The 19,016-nt window shown below is 28.6% G+C and overlaps 1 protein-coding gene across 1 annotated transcript in view; it reads left to right on the top strand.

Moving 5' to 3' along the window:
• LOC142322676 (uncharacterized) overlaps positions 1-19,016 on the top strand; it is a 239,772-nt gene that overhangs the window by 142,321 nt on the left and 78,435 nt on the right. The window contains exon 4 of the mRNA XM_075361754.1: positions 6,621-6,765. Coding sequence (XP_075217869.1) covers positions 6,621-6,765 — 145 coding nt within the window. The remainder of the gene's footprint in view (positions 1-6,620; positions 6,766-19,016) is intronic.

Raw genomic sequence — 19,016 nt, forward strand, 5'->3', positions numbered from 1 at the left:
AAATAATCTATCACCTATCAAAAAAGTAACTGAAATTTAAAACAAACAAAAAATCATGAATAAATAATGTACATGAGTGTTCGGTATCAGAATATTCTGAGTAATTTATAAAAAATAAAGTTATACATACCCAATACAAATATCTTTATAAATATCAGTATAACATCATTATTTCATTTGACAAAAAAAGAAACTTTCTGCAAGGCAAAATGTTCATATCAGCAATACACAGTAATATAGAAGTATACCATAATTTAAGTGCACAGTGTTTTATATAATATTAATAAGAATACACAATTACACTGTTATATTACAGGGTAAGTATTATTTATCTAATGGTACATACAGCACACTTCACTTAAGATGAAAATGTACCTCCAAGACCTCCACCATTAATAAACATGTATGAAGCACTATATTACATCCCAAACACTATTAGCGACAGAATATGATAAGTGTATGCAACATGATTTGTGTGTGTGTGTGTGTGTGTGTGTGTGTGTTTGTGTTCACATTAATATGCAAACTTCTCATTTGCAATTATGTTATAATAAGCAGCATTATTTAGGAAACTACATTACTTAGTACAACATACAACTTAATAATTTGAGATAAAAAATAGTAACTGTAAAAGTATTATATAAATGCATACATTTACTTAGATTTAGTTATATCACAATATCAGTTACATTCTGGATGATGGAAAACTTAACCATTTAATTACACAATAACCACAGTTAGAGCTTTTCAAAGGTAAAAACACGCAATGAGTAAATGAATTTTGACATTCATTCATTAATAAGTAACAAGAAACAAGCTTAATCTTTAGATGAAATAAAGAGTGAGGAGAAAGCCATGACCTCAGTGAACTTTATGAATTTAACTATAACTTAGGTCATGGCACGATGGTAATCAGACTGGTATTTTTATTATATGTGAATTTCTCAAAAAAAAAGTATCCTAGAAAAACCAAGGATGAGTAATAATAATGACCAAATTTAATAAATCGGTTGTATAATAAACAGTAACAAATAATAACGACAATCTATCAATTGAACACAGGAAACTGCATGCTGTTAGTGGCCAATTATGATAATACATGATATCACTAAAAAACAAATAATACATAATAACAATAATAATAAAATAATGGATAGCACAAAAAAATATATTACTACTTGCTGGAGATCAGAACCGACAAAACTCTGAATTTATAATCTATCATACACATAACATTTATTCTAGTGTTTCTGTTCCAAATTCAAAAATCTTGACTGAATGGTGTCGATGTATATTTTTATAATATGAAATAATTAGTTTAAGATTTTCTATAAGATAACACCAAATAATTACACGGTAATATTCTAATCCACCTTTGGTCTCATGTTCAAAGCACAACAGTTTGCAACTGAAATCAGAATGAAAATTAATTACAAAAAAGAAACATAAAAACAATACAGGACAGGGACTGGCAACCTACAACATGTAGAAAATACCTTTTAGTGATATAAAGCAAGAAATACAGCGCTGCAAGACTAAACATTCCATGAAAATTTTGCAGTTACTTATCGGTAAGGTATCACATCGTAAATATTAGCACTGTTTGTAGAAGAACTATTCCTTCCACAACTTTTTCTAAAGTATAGAATTTTTTTAATCATCTTCCATTTAATAATTCAGAATATCAAGGGCATGATGGCATTCCATATAGCCTTAAGGTTTCATATTGATTGGAACCATATCATGAGTAGCGTCATAAAAAGGAGGAGAGCAAGAAGCAAAAAAGCATACCAATGGCTGAAGCCATGTTTAGCAAACCGATTCCCATATATCACCAAAAATTTGGTGCAGTTGACTTTATAATATTTTAGGATTAATGTATTAGCTAATGACCACAGTAAACTATGAATTTACATTTATGTTTTTAAAAAAATAATGACATAAAAGTGGTGTATCTTCCTTAATAATGTAAAATTTATTTTGTAAGATGGTAAACTGCATTCCACATAACCTGATGGTTCTACATCTGAGGTATCTCAAGGTGTAACACCCTTCAAAACTAAAGATGTCAATGGCTATACCATGTTTAATGAACTAGTCATCACTGATCAGCTGTGTTAAAAAGTGCCACAGTTTATGGTTATATTTCCCATCATTATATACTTTTAATGCTTATTAACAACAAATTAATACAGATACTGTTACATACATGGACTGCTGGACCAGGAATGATTAGAATCCATTAACAGAATGCTCATTGAAAACAGTATCTAAGTGGTCATTAACACTACTGGTTCAAGTAGGCCTCAATCTGCCTAGATGCCAGATGATTTGTAATCTATTGTAGTTAGAAAAAAAATAACCTTCAAGCTAAGAATAAAATGTATATAGGTGATAAGCAGTATCAGGTTCCTTTGCTTAGTTTTTTACCATCAGATGTTTTAAAATTGATGGTATTTGTTTTAATCAATATTGAATAACAATGTTTTTAACTGTACTGTAAATTTTACTACCTACTTACCACTGTTTTGTAATTTAAAAAATCTTTGGAATACCTAGAAACAATAAACACATTCTTTTATACACATAAAATTTATTTTAAATAAAAATACAATATAAAAAATGATGCAGCATTTTACTATGTATTTTTACCAGTAATCATTTCTTTTTTTTATATTAAGAACCTTGTCTATGTTTTACATCATATACGTTCCTGTTCTAAAATCATTTCGTATATTTTGTAATGATACACAAAAAATTTATTTTACCAAGAAGGAATGGATCATCCCTAAGTAATAAATCTCAAAAAATGTTTCATAAAAAATTGTCAGATAATTGTTATAAATACTTTAGTTTATGTTCCTCAATTTTTTTTCAAAAATACATCTTAAAAGAATAAATAATGAAAAATGCTGTCGCCAAAAGAGAGTGACCCCACTCCAAAATCAGTTTAAAAAACGTTTCCGATAAATCTTTTCTTACTTTTATATGATTCAATTATTATCCTGTGATATTTTGGATTATTTACTTATTTATAGATGTAAATCCAGAAAAGGTAAATGACAAAAATAAAAAATAATTTAATTAAAAGACTTAACTGCTTCCATTTACAACTCCAAAAAATATATTTTAAAAAAGCTGTCATTTAGTATTTAGTAGGTTTTAATTATTGTCCTCTTATATATATTTTGGTAGAATAGATTATTCACTATTAAATGACAAACATAATTTTTCATTAAGAGGGAGCATGACTTCGCCAATATTGTTAAAACAATAATAATAATAACCTCTTACCACCAAAATATTAAAAAAGATGTCCTCCACTAATGTTTTAAAATGGAACAAGGCCTAAATTTCAGTAATAGTTAAAATTAATCATCATGGGTGATTAGATTAAATTGGTTTATACATTTCTGTGTATACATAAAGAAACAAATGCCAACTGGTATAATAGGTTTATTTTCTTCATTTCTGTGTGAAATACAGGTATTATATTCTAACTTATATGTGACTGAACTTCAGTTTTGTACGCATACATTTTTTTTTTATTTTATACAAACATGTGCACATGATTGAAGTTAAGAATAAAGTTAAATTAAAGGATAATGAGCTTCAATTAAAGTTTTAAAACCAATAACACACTGAACAAAGTTTTAATTACATTATTAAAACAAAACTATTTACATATCATCAATGAGCCCTTTCTCAAAAGACGTAAAAAAAGAATCCCATAAAAAAGTAACTGTTAACATTCATGAGTTTGCAACTTGTTAAATATAAAGTGTTCAAAATAGGATAAAGTAGTTAATTAAAGTGTAAAACTGGGAATTTCAAGTCTCAACGTGATAATAGTAAGTAGTTTAGAATTAAAACAAAAAAATAATTACACAGTAATAAAATTAATTCCATATACAAACGATATTACTCCAGAAAGTTGACAATTTGCATTTCAACATCTTGATCCTGAAAGGGAAGACACCCATCACGTGATGGATCCAGTTGCCACACCGCCCTCTCCATACCTAGCCCTTGGGGCTTTACCAGAGGTTGTCTTCAATAAGCCTCAAGACATCTTACAGTCTTGACCTCGGTCAAGATGCCACCTGTGACATTCCCATCTGTGTATGAAACCTAAACGGATCCAACAGACATTATGCTTCAGGTCTTAAACAAGATCATACCAATTGAGCTGACTACTACCTACCCGATGGAAGAATGAGAGAGTCCAGCCCGCTACACCAAACGCTAAACACAGAAATCTAAAACACAAAACATTGAAAATTATAAACAGAAAACAAGAACCTAAAACATAAAATATTAACAACAGTACACAAAACAATAACAAAACACTAACCTGAAACACAAAAATATGTAACAAAACCACATTAATAAACTGAACAAACCACCAATAAACTCTGAACAGCAAATTATTAACAATAAAACAAAGTAACTAATCAAACAAAAACTGCACTAATAATTCAGACACATTTAATACAGAAAATCTACACACAGACTACACATTTAATACAGAAAACAAAAACACAACAAATTAAACTAAACATCTGTCCAACACATGGAACTAGAAACAAAAACAGAACTAACAAAAATGGAACATCAAAAACATTAACATACAACCCAAAAAAACCAAACAAATCACTAAACAGAACTACGTTAACAAACTACCAATGTACACCAATACCCAGCTACAGAAATAAATAATAACCTAACATGAAATAAAAACAACAAACAGAAAACTGCAATAGTTGCCACCTCAATGTCAAACTAAAAATCTATCCGACTGAGCAACAAATCCCGCGCACATGGGACTGACATGGGATTGCCTTCTTCATTGAGGTGAATATATTGTTGCATATCAGCACTAAGTTCACAGAAATACAACTAAAATTCAGCTCCATAAGTGGCACTCTGTTCAGTTTAGGAACTGGATGCATAATGAACACTATTACCCTTAAAGTAAGCAATTCTCTGATTAGTACCACTTTAGATCCATTCAACAATCAGTTCAAATTTCTTTCATTAAACTAAGTCACGACTATACTTTCTTTCTATTTAGTTATGTTATCAACTTTGTTTATGTTTGTTTTGTATAATTAATATAAGCAAGGCCATATTAATTTGATTATTAAATGCCCAATATTATAAAAAGTAAATTAAAAAAAAATTAAGTCAATCAACAACGGAAGCATGTTTTATTTCTATGTCCAAATAATCTGATTGTTTTGTTAAATTTGCACAAATAATAAAAAATGGTTTTAATAAACCCACCAATTCAGAATAAAGCAAATTTTACTCGCATATACTGTTTATACTCATTTATATAAATATGTACTGTATATACATTACTTTGCCTTTCATAAACTAAAACTGAAACTTAAAACATGTTTTCTGTTAACTTCATCTCAAATTGGTTTTGATGTGAATAAACTAACAACACAACCAGTGACAACAAACTTCAATATTTTCAACTTTACTAGCTCTGATCAATATACAAGCTTCCTTTTATATTGTCAACACATATTACATTATTTAAACTGCTTACTGTATTCAACTTTATTTATTTATTTTTGTTTCTAATGAATCAAACCATGAATCTTTAATATATAGCCTAAATTACCTCTTTAACATGTTCTCTGCAGATACAAACCTTATGCAATGCAGTGATATTATTTTCCATTCCAATTTTCAAAATGTAACACTAGAAAAAACTTCATGAACTTTCTCTACAATTTGTAGCGCCTTGAATACACTATCATCAGCCTAACAGTAAATAACAACTTAATTAAATGATAAAATTATATTTTTTGAAAGCTTTTTTTCTATTATTATTGAATATTTTGCTTTGATAATTATCCTATCAAATTGTTAGTCACAACAAACTATTTCACATCAGACATTGTGTAACAAATTTAATAGAATCAATCATTATCTGATACTGTATACTAATTGAGAAAAAGAAATAAAAACCACACCTACACCATAAATCTTACTAAATGGTGTACCATTTCATACTCATGCTTTATATATATCACTGATTATGTTCATATTTTCATCTGATTTTTAAAAGTGAATGTACATACAATGGGTTGGTACACTCTATGTTCATTACTTAGGATGAAGTCTTATTATATGAAATATTGAACCTTAGTGCTCATGCAAAAGTAACAAGTCAGAAGTATAATAATCAGATCAATAAAGACTAGAAAGCAGTACTACTAGAATTATGTATCTCCTAAAGAAAAACAGGAAGTAAGTACACGTTTAATAATAAACTAAAAATATAACTAGATCTTAAGGTAGATCAACCAGAAATATATCTGGATATGAAACAAAGAGAGAGATCGCCTGTCATCAGGAGAGAACTGTTCAAGATATAATTCAATGTATAATAGAATTTTTAGAAATACCAATAGAATCAATTTAAAAAAATAACAGACACACACACTCTACAGAAAACTATTGTCAGCAAGCTTACATAGAAACACACTGGAGTAATCTGATATAAGAATACAAATAAATAAAACCAGTCATATATTTTTAAAAAGAAAATTTTCCAATAATTAAAACTTTATGGATAAACTATAATTCTGTTTTTCTTGCAGAAAAGGACCCGTATCCAATAGATGCATTACCTACATGTAATTATGCACTTGCAGTTTGTCAGAAAGAGAAAATCTGTTTTCAATTATTTGAAGATTTCAAAACAAATTGCAAAGTTAGAGAAGGAAAGTGTCTCATGGAGGACAGGTAAGTCTTAATTCACATGAAAAATAATCAGTTATGTTATGAAATTATTGATAACTATTTATATTAATATTATTACGTAATTAACTAGGTAAATAATACAATTTTACAAAATTAATTTATTTTTAAATTGCACAAAATGAATTATTATAATTTAGTAAATACAATCAATAAAATGATTATTTTTAAAATTAACTGATAGAAACTTATTAGTTCTTTTATTTATATAATACAGTGTTTAAATGTATTTTATTCTTTACTAGTAACTAGGTTAGATAACCGGTAGCATCCAGTTTAGTTGAAAATATTTTGATGTAAGTTAACAGCAATTTCTGTATTTAATTTGGTTCAATTTAATTTAAAATTGATAATTTGGTGTACTATTAATAACCAATTATGAGAGACAACAAAATTGAATAGTAGTAAAATTCATAGGAAGAAAAAGACTTTACACGTAAAGAAATTATCTGCATAATTAAAGGGTATAGAAAAATATTATATAATTAGTTATAATTTCTTTACCTGTATTGTATTAGATGAACCAAATTTTAAATTATTATATTTAAAAAAAAATAGAATACAGAATAACTGCTTTAGTTTTCTAGAAATACATTTCTTTTTGTAGGAAAGAAAAAATCTTTACTGATACCTTCTTTTCAAAGTATGCCCAATTACATAATTGGCTTGACAGTATTAATAATATAATGAACTTTGTTACATTAAAATCTTTCAACTACACTCACACACATATATAAATAAATATATATATATATATATATATATATATATATCTAAAATCCCTGTCACCCTTTGCCCACACTATATGGTTACTTGTGTTTCCTATCACAGTAAGGGGATATTTAGCAGGTCAGAGGGCGAGCTTCGCTCGCCCTTCCCATCTGCCCACCCCTAAGACCCTCCTGCATTCATTAAACTCATGCTTGTGAGAATAATAATGATAAATAAAAATTAGAACCTGTTCAGTTTATAAAAAACATCAGTGTATTTCTTCAGAGCAACAATTTGGTCAGTGCAGGACTCAAAATTTTAAGTGATCTGAAGAATGCGGATTTTAAAGTAGACGGTCTTTATCTTAAAAATATTAGTTATAGCTGCTTAACCGTCCTTCATGAGGATAAAAATCTATTTTCCCTGGTACCTAGCATTACCTGACAAATACTACTAGGAGGTGACCATACTTCATTTCTCTTTTTATTTTTATTTTATTTTTTTATTCTGTTTTTTAATCAAGTGACCAGAGGCAGATGCAGCCAGTCACATCGCACATACAGTAAGAGTGGCTGTGTTTATTAAGCTGCCATATACTGTTGCACCCCTTAAAAATTCTCTCTTAAAAATTTAGTACACAATATGTAAGTTTTAAAACGAACTGAAGAATGAAGTTTCTGGTAGTTCTTGTAAAAAGAAGAACAGGGTTGATGGAAGAAAATTAATAGCGTCTAAGTTTAGAAAATGTTGTTTTACAAGAAAGTGTATTGGTTAAAATTACCTAGACTGAAGTGTACGAAATAAATAATTTATTATGCATGTTCTAGAAGTTATGTTAAGACTCATGATAAACTGAAATACAAATATTTATAACTGATAGTGATCTTTAAAAGCAAAATTTTTATAACATTAGTTTGAGGAGTATACTATTAAAATTTTTATTTTTTTTATACTCTTAAGTGAAAAATAAAAAGTCTTTCGAAGAGTTCTGTAAGCTTAATTTCAAAACGTTTACTTACTAAATTTACATATTAATATAAATAATTTAATGAAATAATGATCCCTTACCGTTTCAGTTCGGTTCAATCTATCATTTCTTTAATTATAATCATCCTAATTCCTATGTACTATGATGGATTGTAGGCTTAAATATATGAAGTTACATACTTATCAACAAGGTAATCAATTTAAGTTGGATTATTAGATTAATAATGATAACGCAGGATATTGGTCGTGAACATAAACTTTGCATTATCGTCTTCTATAATTATCTGCGAACTAGGATTTTCGTAATACGTAATAAACAATTATTTCTCTCTATTAGACACCACTACATTAACGTAGAGGTGTCACTAGTTGAGATTATAGCAGTCAATATTTGTTGTAGTTTTAGTAATGCCCCTGTTATTTGTTTATTTAATTTTATCATTTATTTAGAACGCTCACGATAAGTTGCTTTTTCGTGAAATCATATCACTTATATTTTCACTACTATTATTATTATTATATTTTTAAATAATTTTTTATCTGTCCTATGATTGAGTAGCCTACTGCAAACATCTTTCTTTTATGAAAGAGCGGGCATCAACAGCTATAGTCATTAGCCCAGTGGAAATTGGTAGTGTATGAAGAGATGTCATGCCTGACCGGGATTCGAACCCCGGACCTCCGCACGAAATTCTGAGACGCTACCTTTTCAGCCACGGAGGTCGACAATTAATTTTTTTTTTAATTTTTATTTTAATATTTAACAAAATCTCAATTAACAATTACAATTTATATAAATAAAAGACAATCTTCGTTTTGTGTATGCTCTAATAACTTAAAACTACTTAACCGATTTCGCTGAAAATTTTATAATTTATATTATTAGTTACCTGAAACTAATTTCTCAAAATAATTTTTTTGTGACCAATAAAATTTGAATTTAGAAAAAAATACAGAATTGCCTATTTAGAAATTTTATGAAAATTTAGAAAAGCATCTTAAATATTTAAATCATACTTAATAAGTTTATTTGTTCTATCAACTAACAGTAAAAAAAAAAAAAATGTTTAAAACATCACTCTTAAATTAAACGCGCTAAAAGATGGTAAAAAATCATTTTTCTCATTATGCATATGAAAAAATTGGCAAAAATATCAAATTTTTAATTTGAAACTATGAATTTCACATAATTTTACATATCACCATCAAAGCTTGTCAGATTCATTCAGAGATACCGTTCTAAAATTATTTTTTACCTTTTAGTGCATTTAATTTAAGAGTGGTGTTTTAAAAATTTTTTCTTACATACTTTTTATATTCTACTTTTTAGTCTTAATAAGTTTATACTTTACAACTGCGCTAGCGCACAGGTTTGAACGTATTTAGCGAAAGATCGGATCCGTACGTTTTACGGTGGGTGAGAGCAATCAACACATAGAGCTAAACAATTTAATTTCCGGATAACCAGGATCCGGTCGATCAAGAGCGTACCCGAAGCGTTAAACAGTTAGCGCTTAACTTGCTGATGCGGACGTCGTTTGAATCGTGAAAATCGAATGAGCGGTTGCCGAGATATTAATGTAGTACCCCATCGCACGCCTCCACAATTTCCGAACGGCGCCCCGGGGACACTTGAAAATATTATCATCCGACGGTACCACTCGGAGCGTAGGGGACATCGGCGGAGAGGGAAAAAAATTTTTCAGAGCGCTAGGACCGACGATTTTCGAGATATTTGTGATTTTCGTCTGAAAATTTGGATCCAGTTAAAAAGTACTAAATTTTCCCAAAACTTCGGTCGCTAATGTAAAGAAATTTTAGTAGCAACCGTATACTCTAATATACATCTATATCTCACTTGTTTATAAAACTAATAGTGTGTTATCATTTAGCTCCATTTGGTTGTTATAGTAGGTAGAGCCCTACATTTTGGTAAAATTATGTATTTAAAATGTGTGCAAATTTTATATCCAGACTTACAAAAACCGGCTAGGTTATCTTTCAGTAAGAAAATATACATGTAAACTTGTGTAAGTTCAAGGGGCATTTTTTGCACTTAGCAACTTAGGAGCATCTTAGCGACTTGAAAATGTTGCTAAAATGTGTTGTTATTAGGAGCAAATCTGTATGCATAATTTCTGAGCAAATGGATAAGTGGAAATGCTTCAAAATTCAACTGAAAGGTCCCATACCATAAATCTCACATACATAGTCCAAGAGCGAGTTAATACAAGAGTGGTAAAAAGTAAACCCAACTGGAATGAATACTTATAACCAGTAAACTGCCATAATATATTACATTTCTGCAATCTTTTTATTTGGAAAGCAGGAGTAGCAGTGTACGTAACAACCATCTTCACCACTAGTTAGTTTTTTCTGCAACCCCTAACAAGGAAATTCTCTACACATGCCAATAATCTAAATTAATCACCCCATATTAACTAGAAAACTGTTGCCTTATCTGCCACCAGACAATTCAGACTTAATGTCACAAACAGGGATGATACAGCAACTCACACAGTTACTATAACATTTTTTTTTAAAAAAAGGCATCAAAAACAAGAAATGGGGGTGATAATCAAACTAAATGAGATTGCCTTAGGAGATAATGATAGTTTATAACATTAAAATAATGTTAAAAAATAAATTAATCAAATTAAAATAAATTTTAAAACTTAATGAGAAATAAATAATCAATAATAAATTATACTTTTCATATCTGATTATAAAGAAAAATTATTATATCAAGCATAATATTTGTATAAGTTCGAAATGGTTAAAGTTGCCAAAAGGTTTCTCTTACGGTAGATTTTGTTTATTAGGAAACAAGATTTATTTGTAGTATTCATTACTATATTAACAAATATAAATCAGATTGAGCATTATATTTTTAATAAAAGTGACTATTAGACAAATTTTGTATGCAATATTAAATGAAAGGGTAATTTTCTGTACTTAGCTCAGTCATAAATCTGGTAGTAGAACTACAGTAATTTTTTAAGGATTTTTCTTAGGAATATATGCTTGGTAAAACATTTCTTTACAGCCATATTTTCATGTAGACCACTACATCTCACTAATGTTTAATCTGTAAAACCACTTTCAGTTTGCATTATGGGTTAATCAAACTAAAAAAAGTTTGTAACATTTTTAAAAAAGAAATGAAGCTTATGGTAGAACAAAAATTTGGCATTTATATTTTAACAATAAGCTCATATTGTAATTTATTATGTAAATAATAATTAGCTGCTTATTATGTGACATTATTAACTAATAATATATACAAACACCTTTTATAGTTTTGTTTATTCATGAGATTTAAAAAATTGCAACTACTCATCTTTGTGCAAGAAAAATAAATTACACTATCATAAAAAAAATGTTTTTCAATATTTACAAGAATAATATAACAAACTTCTCGTAGAAGTACAAGTAAACGTATCAGATACTACAGCATCCATACACAGTAAAAAAATAAGTAAAGAATGGAAATTATTTAAAAAACAGAATCCCTTATAAGCTGATAGTTCAACAATATCTGGAATGTCTCAAGGAATAGCTCCTCAAAACTTATTTATGGAAAGAAAGGACAAAATGCCACATTTAATAAACCAATCTCCTGGATAATAAAGTTTAACAATGTTGGTGCAGTTTTCCTGCATGCCAACATAAAAAGTCTATGGAAGAGTGTGTGGAAGCAAGTGCTTATAGTTCTTTACATGGAACTAGCAGTTAATGATGTTAAAGAACAATTAGATTCGGAGTAACAATACAAGGTGAAAAGATAAAGATGCTATGATTTGCTGATGATATAGTAATTCTAGCCGAGAGCAAAAAGGATTTAGAAGAAACAATGAACGGCATAGATGAAGTCCTACGCAAGAACTATCGCATGAAAATAAACAAGAACAAAACAAAAGTAATGAAATGTAGTAGAAATAACAAAGATGGTCCACTGAATGTGAAAATAGGAGGAGAAAAGATTACGGAGGTAGAAGAATTTTTGTTATTTGGGAAGTAGAATTACTAAAGATGGACGAAGCAGGAGCGATATAAAATGCCGAATAGCACAAGCTAAACGAGCCTTCAGTAAGAAATATAATTTGTTTACATCAAAAATTAATTTAAATGTCAGGAAAAGATTTTTGAAAGTGTATGTTTGGAGTGTCGCTTTATATGAAAGTGAAACTTGGACAATCGGAGTATCTGAGAAGAAAAGATTAGAAGCTTTTGAAATGTGGTACTATAGGAGAATGTTAAAAATCAGATGGGTGGATAAAGTGACAAATGAAGAAGTATTGCGGTAAATAGATGAAGAAAGAAGCATTTGGAAAAATATAGTTAAAAGAAGAGACAGACTTATAGGCCTCATACTAAGGCATCCTGGAATAGTCGCTTTAATATTGGAAGGACAGGTAGAAGGGAAAAATTGTGTAGGCAGGCCACGTTTGGAATATGTAAAACAAATTGTTAGGGATGTAGGATGTAGAGGGTATACTGAAATGAAACGACTAGCACTAGATAGAGAATCTTGGAGAGCTGCATCAAACCAGTCAAATGACTGAAGACAAAAAAAAAAAAAAAAGGAAGAGGGTCAGGAAAGTAGAGGAAGAAAGGGAAAGCTACAAAAACAAATTGTTAGTTTTAGAAATGTAAGAACATTGTGAAGAAAGGAAGAAGCATGTGTGAGGAAGCTGGCAGAAAAAAGGAAGTAATGATGCTAATGAGCCTATGAAGAAGAAACCAAGATGCTACCAGAAAGAGAAAAGTGGAATTCATGAAAGGATTTTGAAAAAGAAGCAGAAGAGATCTTGAGAAGCAATCAAAAGAAGACTAGAACATGTTGTAGGTAATAAAAAGAAAAATCTATAACATTTTTTTACTTGTAACAAACAAATTGAAAACAATGAAGAAAATAAAACTTACAAATGGTGCACTGAGTATGGGAATAGCATATAGAAAAGTACTTGATAAATTGGAAGAGATAAAAAACTATTTACACCATTTTTGGAAGCCCCAGTGTGAAGAGAAAGTTCACATAAAGACTATGTCCTATATGAGACAAAAAGTCTATGTAAGGAATGAAAGTCCACATAGTCCTTATGGACTATGGACATGTGGAACACATGTCCATAGTCCTAAAGTGGAAGTCCATAGTCCTTATGGACTATGGACATGTGGACATAGTCCTTAGTCCATAGTCCATAAGTACTATGTGGTGAGAATGGAAAAAGTATGGGATAAATGTACAAATAGGAAACTGAAAACCTTGTAATGAATGCCATGGAAGCTGCCTTTAAAACAATGAGAAATTGAAAAGCTCCTAAACTAAATGAGATAATTATAAAGTTGCAAAAGTGATAATCCCATTGGGAATGCAGCAGACTTATTCCACATGCTTAATAATGCAATCACTGTATTCATAGAGTTTCCAAGTAATGAAGTAAAAGATAAGTGGATGAATGGGTACTTGGTATAAGGTGACCTTTATACTAAAGGAAACAAAACCAATGCTATAACTATATAAGAATTACTCTTTAAGTACCTAAAAAACTGGCACACATTTTGAAGTAATCATTTCGAGGAACACAGGAAAATGTAGAAAAATCGTTGAGTGACATGGAGAAATGTCTATTCATAAAAGACTATAATGATATAATTTTTGCCACAAGAAAACTTTTTTGGGAGAAAATGGGGGTGCAATAAGAATACTTGAAGTGATATTGAAAATAAATGTGTCTCCATTGTAAGGAAATAATGTGTCAAAGCCTCATCTTAATATAATTTTAGTGGAAAACAGTTGCGTAATGCAGATAAAATTAAGTTTCAGATCTCAAAAATGTTGTGGAAGAAGTGATGCAGAGGACACAGAATGGTACGATTTCAAAAACGTATTAAGATATAGGACTGTTTTCTTGCAGTTTGTTAATGTAATACAGAAATAAGAACCATGACTGAATTAAAAAGTAGTGCAAGAAAAAACTAATTATAAGATTTCTGTTGGGAGGTAAAATATTGACAAACCCTGAACAAACTAACTGAATTAAATAGGCATAATAAAGCGTAAAGTGTTCTACTTGCAATACTTAAATCTGAATATTTAGCTCAGAAAGAGAGCACATAACTGATCAAAAACTTTTAATCAATTGGCTTAAATAAAAGTAACAGCAACCCTAGCTTTTTCTGCAGAAACTCGAGAGCCACTCAAAAACTCATAGTTAGTAAAAGAATATGTGGAACTGAACCAGACAGTATACTTCTAAGCCCTATTCTAAGTTATTTTTTCTGTTTAATTCACCATATAGACTTGTACACATAACAATTAAACCACATAAGCATTGAAAAATTGATTTTCAAGGGTATAAGACAGAATGTTACCTACCACCTCTTGTAACTCATCATAATACTTTGCTAAATCCCCCTTCAATGATTAATTTAATTTACGGATGATCCCTATATATGTAGAGCTATAAAAAATAAATAAACAGCTTACATAGATAACCTAAATCTAACCTGATCTAAGATTACCTTTCTATATTTACATAATTTTATTTTAAATAATATTCAGGTATGAATAATTAAATTTAATTAAGAACATATAAAAAAAGAATAAATAAAAATTTGTAAACTGCAGAACACAATGATGTATAACTGATAGTCTGCTTTGTTTTGAAGATCAAACAGGGAGATGAGTTTCAAACTCATGCTAGAATGAACATAACATAACATAATCTAACTTTGTTAGACACCTCAAAACAACAACAACTCACACACAAACACACAGTGCTCAGAAACACTATACATATTAAACAAAGAGAACAAAATAGAACAATATTAAATTGTAAACAACCTACTACAAGACAACTTGCACATAATCTCAAAAGAATTGCTGTACACAATAAACTATATTTGAAACAATGCTCATAAATATTTCAAACACTAATCAATATGTTAAGCCACCCATACTACAATAACTTTCTGAACGCAAACAAATATTATTCACTGTAACATTTATGCTTGAAATAAAGCATGTAAAAAGAAAAAACAACTACGCATATAATAATCGGGATTTCTGCCAATGTTTAGTTTCTTTAACACTTATAGAATATTTGAGATGTTTTATGAATATGTTTGGTTAACTTTAAATATAGCTGTAAGGAAACTTAACAGTTATTATTACACATAAACTAAATTTTCCTTGTACATTCCTGCATTACCTTAGTGCCACTTTCCTATATCATTGAGAATGGATCAGTAAAGGAAATCTTATTTTGTTTGCTAACATTTTAAAATTTTATTTACTCATTTAAGATGAAGATAAATACAACATTATCTAAGATGACTCAAGGAGATATGAACACAGTCCTCTTAATAGTAGATTGTTTCTTTCCTTAGCTATGTTGAATTAATATAAAAATATCAAAAACCATTTTCTATTAATTTAAAAAAGGGGATTACAACTTTTTGCACATTTATTTCATTTCTGAGACTGATTAAATAAATTTTCATCAAACTATTACACTGAATATGAAAATAAAATAAGATATACAACAAAATGATTTCATACATAAGCTGAAAAATTAAATCTAAAGATTAAAATTGCTTTAAAATATGCCCTCCAAATGCTTCAGACTTCTATAAGATCAAAAAACAAAACATAGTTCCCCATTAAGAGCTCCAAAAAGAACACAGTTAAAATTCAAATTTCTAAAAAATAAACTACTTGTTCTAAATAACCCAATTTGGGAAATAGCCCAAAGATGACAGAACAATATCAGTATCTGTAGAACTGCTGAATTATTGATGAAATCCATTATTATTTAAACTTAAATTTTTCTTTAGTTGGTGTTAAATTTTTTAATAGTCTATATTTTTACTGTTAGTGTTCATATAACAAATCACAGTAAAATATATTTTTAGAGAACCTGGATTAAAGATTTTTCAAAATCCAGAATTATCTTTTTAACTACTTTTTAATGGGTAAAAACTAGTAATAAATTTATTATTGTTTCAAAACAAGGTACACAGTTAATAATATTGCTATAAATATAATATATATGGCCTTAATTATTTGGCATTGCTATAGATTATACCACTTTTTATCACCTAACCCAATGGGAACCTCCATCAAGGTTAAAAAAAAAAAAATTTTTGTCCTTTATTTTACTTTATTTCTTGTTTTGCAAAACTTTTGCCAAAACAAATCCTACACGAAGTGCATCACTAATGGTGCAGGATACTTTCATCACAGGAGGATGGAACAGCCCCTTATTTCAAATTAAGTCATTTCATATTCTATTGGCTTTAATTTTAAGTTTTTCTCTACAGTACTCTTGACAAGTGAATCATTAAAAAATGTTTAATCTAGAGGAGAACAGGTGGACACAGTTTAATTTTTTTTAATTTTGAACAGTTACTTTACAGAATTTAAAGTTCAGAGATACATTAACATTATGCTATGAATAGTCGTCGTATAAAACTTCTACTTTATATTAATAGATAGTCCAGTTAAAATAGCTTAGTGACAGAACAGTCTTGCTTCAAAGCTCTTAAAATTTTTCTTTATATATACATTTTCAGCAATTAGTTGGAACAGTTAACTCATTTTTTAATACTTGACAGATGTTAGGTATTCAGTTACGGTCCTTTACCACATCATCCTCTTCTACAGGCTGTTAAAGCAGGAGTTTTTTCTGGCCAGCCATATCACTAAATTCCTTTGAGAAGTAAAGTCCTTATTTAGTTAAAGTAGTCCAATTGATTAAAGTAATATACAAAATAAGAAATGTATCTCACATCTATGAATTCTGATACAGTGTTTCTTTTTGAAGTTTGCTTTTAACGTAAACTTAAATCCAATAATTTTTTTTTTAATCTAGCTCTTTTTAGGAAAACAAATACAATAAATTCTGTCAGAGACAATTAATAAAAATAGTATACCCATAATGTAAATATTAAGAAAGGATGATTAAATATTAATCATACACAAGGACAAATTGAAGCAAATATTATAGCTTGACATTTCATGCAACCCAAAAGAAGAAAAACATTTTTTTAAACGATTCTTGGATAACAAACAACCAAAATATTGACAATTAGATGAATAATTTCAAATCAATTAATAATTTAAAATGTAAACATTTTATTGATATTTGCAACTACTGCTTACTACTATTATTATCAAAAAACAGTCAGTACATAAAGTTCTGATAGAATTTAACAGTAATGATAGGAAAATGATTAGTGTGCAAATGGTGTGTCAAAATTCTATTTAACTAACCAATAATGATCACTGTGTTTATTAATTTTTTAAATTAACATTTTAAAAAATAGATAAAAAACATATAATAAAATATTTTATCAAAAGGATTAATTTATAAAATATAACATTTAAAAACAGAAAAAATAAGTTGCACAATATTCTTTTTTAAACAGTAAATTTTTTTAATATAAAATTGGACTGGTAAATACACAGACACATGTAATTGTATGCACAGGTGCAAATGCATGCAAGTATGCATTACACACATGCACACACACACACACACAAAGAAATCTTGTCAAATAATAAATATAATAATACAAATTCATGCAATAATAATCTAAAAATTTAAATACTTACAGTTAATGATTAATTTAGCTAATTTTCACTCACTTGAAAGGATGCAGTTGATTACATTTATAAATGTTTAAAAATTTCTTTGAAATTTCTTTGTCCTTTATCGGATCAGGATAAAAATAACAAGCATAGCTTATTCCAACATTTTTTTTTTACAAAAATATTTCTTTTTTTGCAAATACCATAAAGATAAACTAACAGCAAAAAAAAGAATACTTAACATAGGTACATCATGAACTTTTCATGATGATATTGTACAAAACCAAAAACAGCCAAGGATTGAACATTCACTCTGAATTTGACATTATTTTCAAGGGAGCTACAGAAGAGATCCACACTATAGGTGGTGAATTAATGAACTTTGAATGCTCCATTGCATAATATCAAAAAGTATTTATTATTTACTTAAATAATAATATCACAGCTGACTTTAGTCAGCTGTGATTGCCCACCGATCACAGCTGACTTTATAGGTTTTTTACCATTTTAATTTCTTTTTATTGCCACACTTAAACATAAATATAGTCTAGGATTTTTTAAGCATAGAAACATTTGATTCTCTGCTTTCATTAAGTAATTATAAATATTTAATTTAATCCAGGATCAGTCAGTAGCGACTACAACACAATTATTAATATGTGAAAAAACACTCCCAATTGAAAGTTTTATAGTGTCTGTTACTGAGAAAAATCTATTATTAAAGTCATAAGTTTAATTAAAACAGATACAAAGTGTTACTAAGATTTTAATAACCCTGGTGATGATTCAATGAAATATTAAAATATGTATATCTTTTTTACAAATAACGGTCATAATAATTTTTTTTAGAATTTATGTTAATGTTTTCAGTAAACTGGAGTCCCATGTTTTAATATTTCTATAGATAAATTAATTTGTCATTAAAATTTTTTTTCTAACA

Source organism: Lycorma delicatula, chromosome 4, assembly GCF_047948215.1.
Source record: "Lycorma delicatula isolate Av1 chromosome 4, ASM4794821v1, whole genome shotgun sequence".
Classification (NCBI taxonomy): domain Eukaryota; kingdom Metazoa; phylum Arthropoda; class Insecta; order Hemiptera; family Fulgoridae; genus Lycorma; species Lycorma delicatula.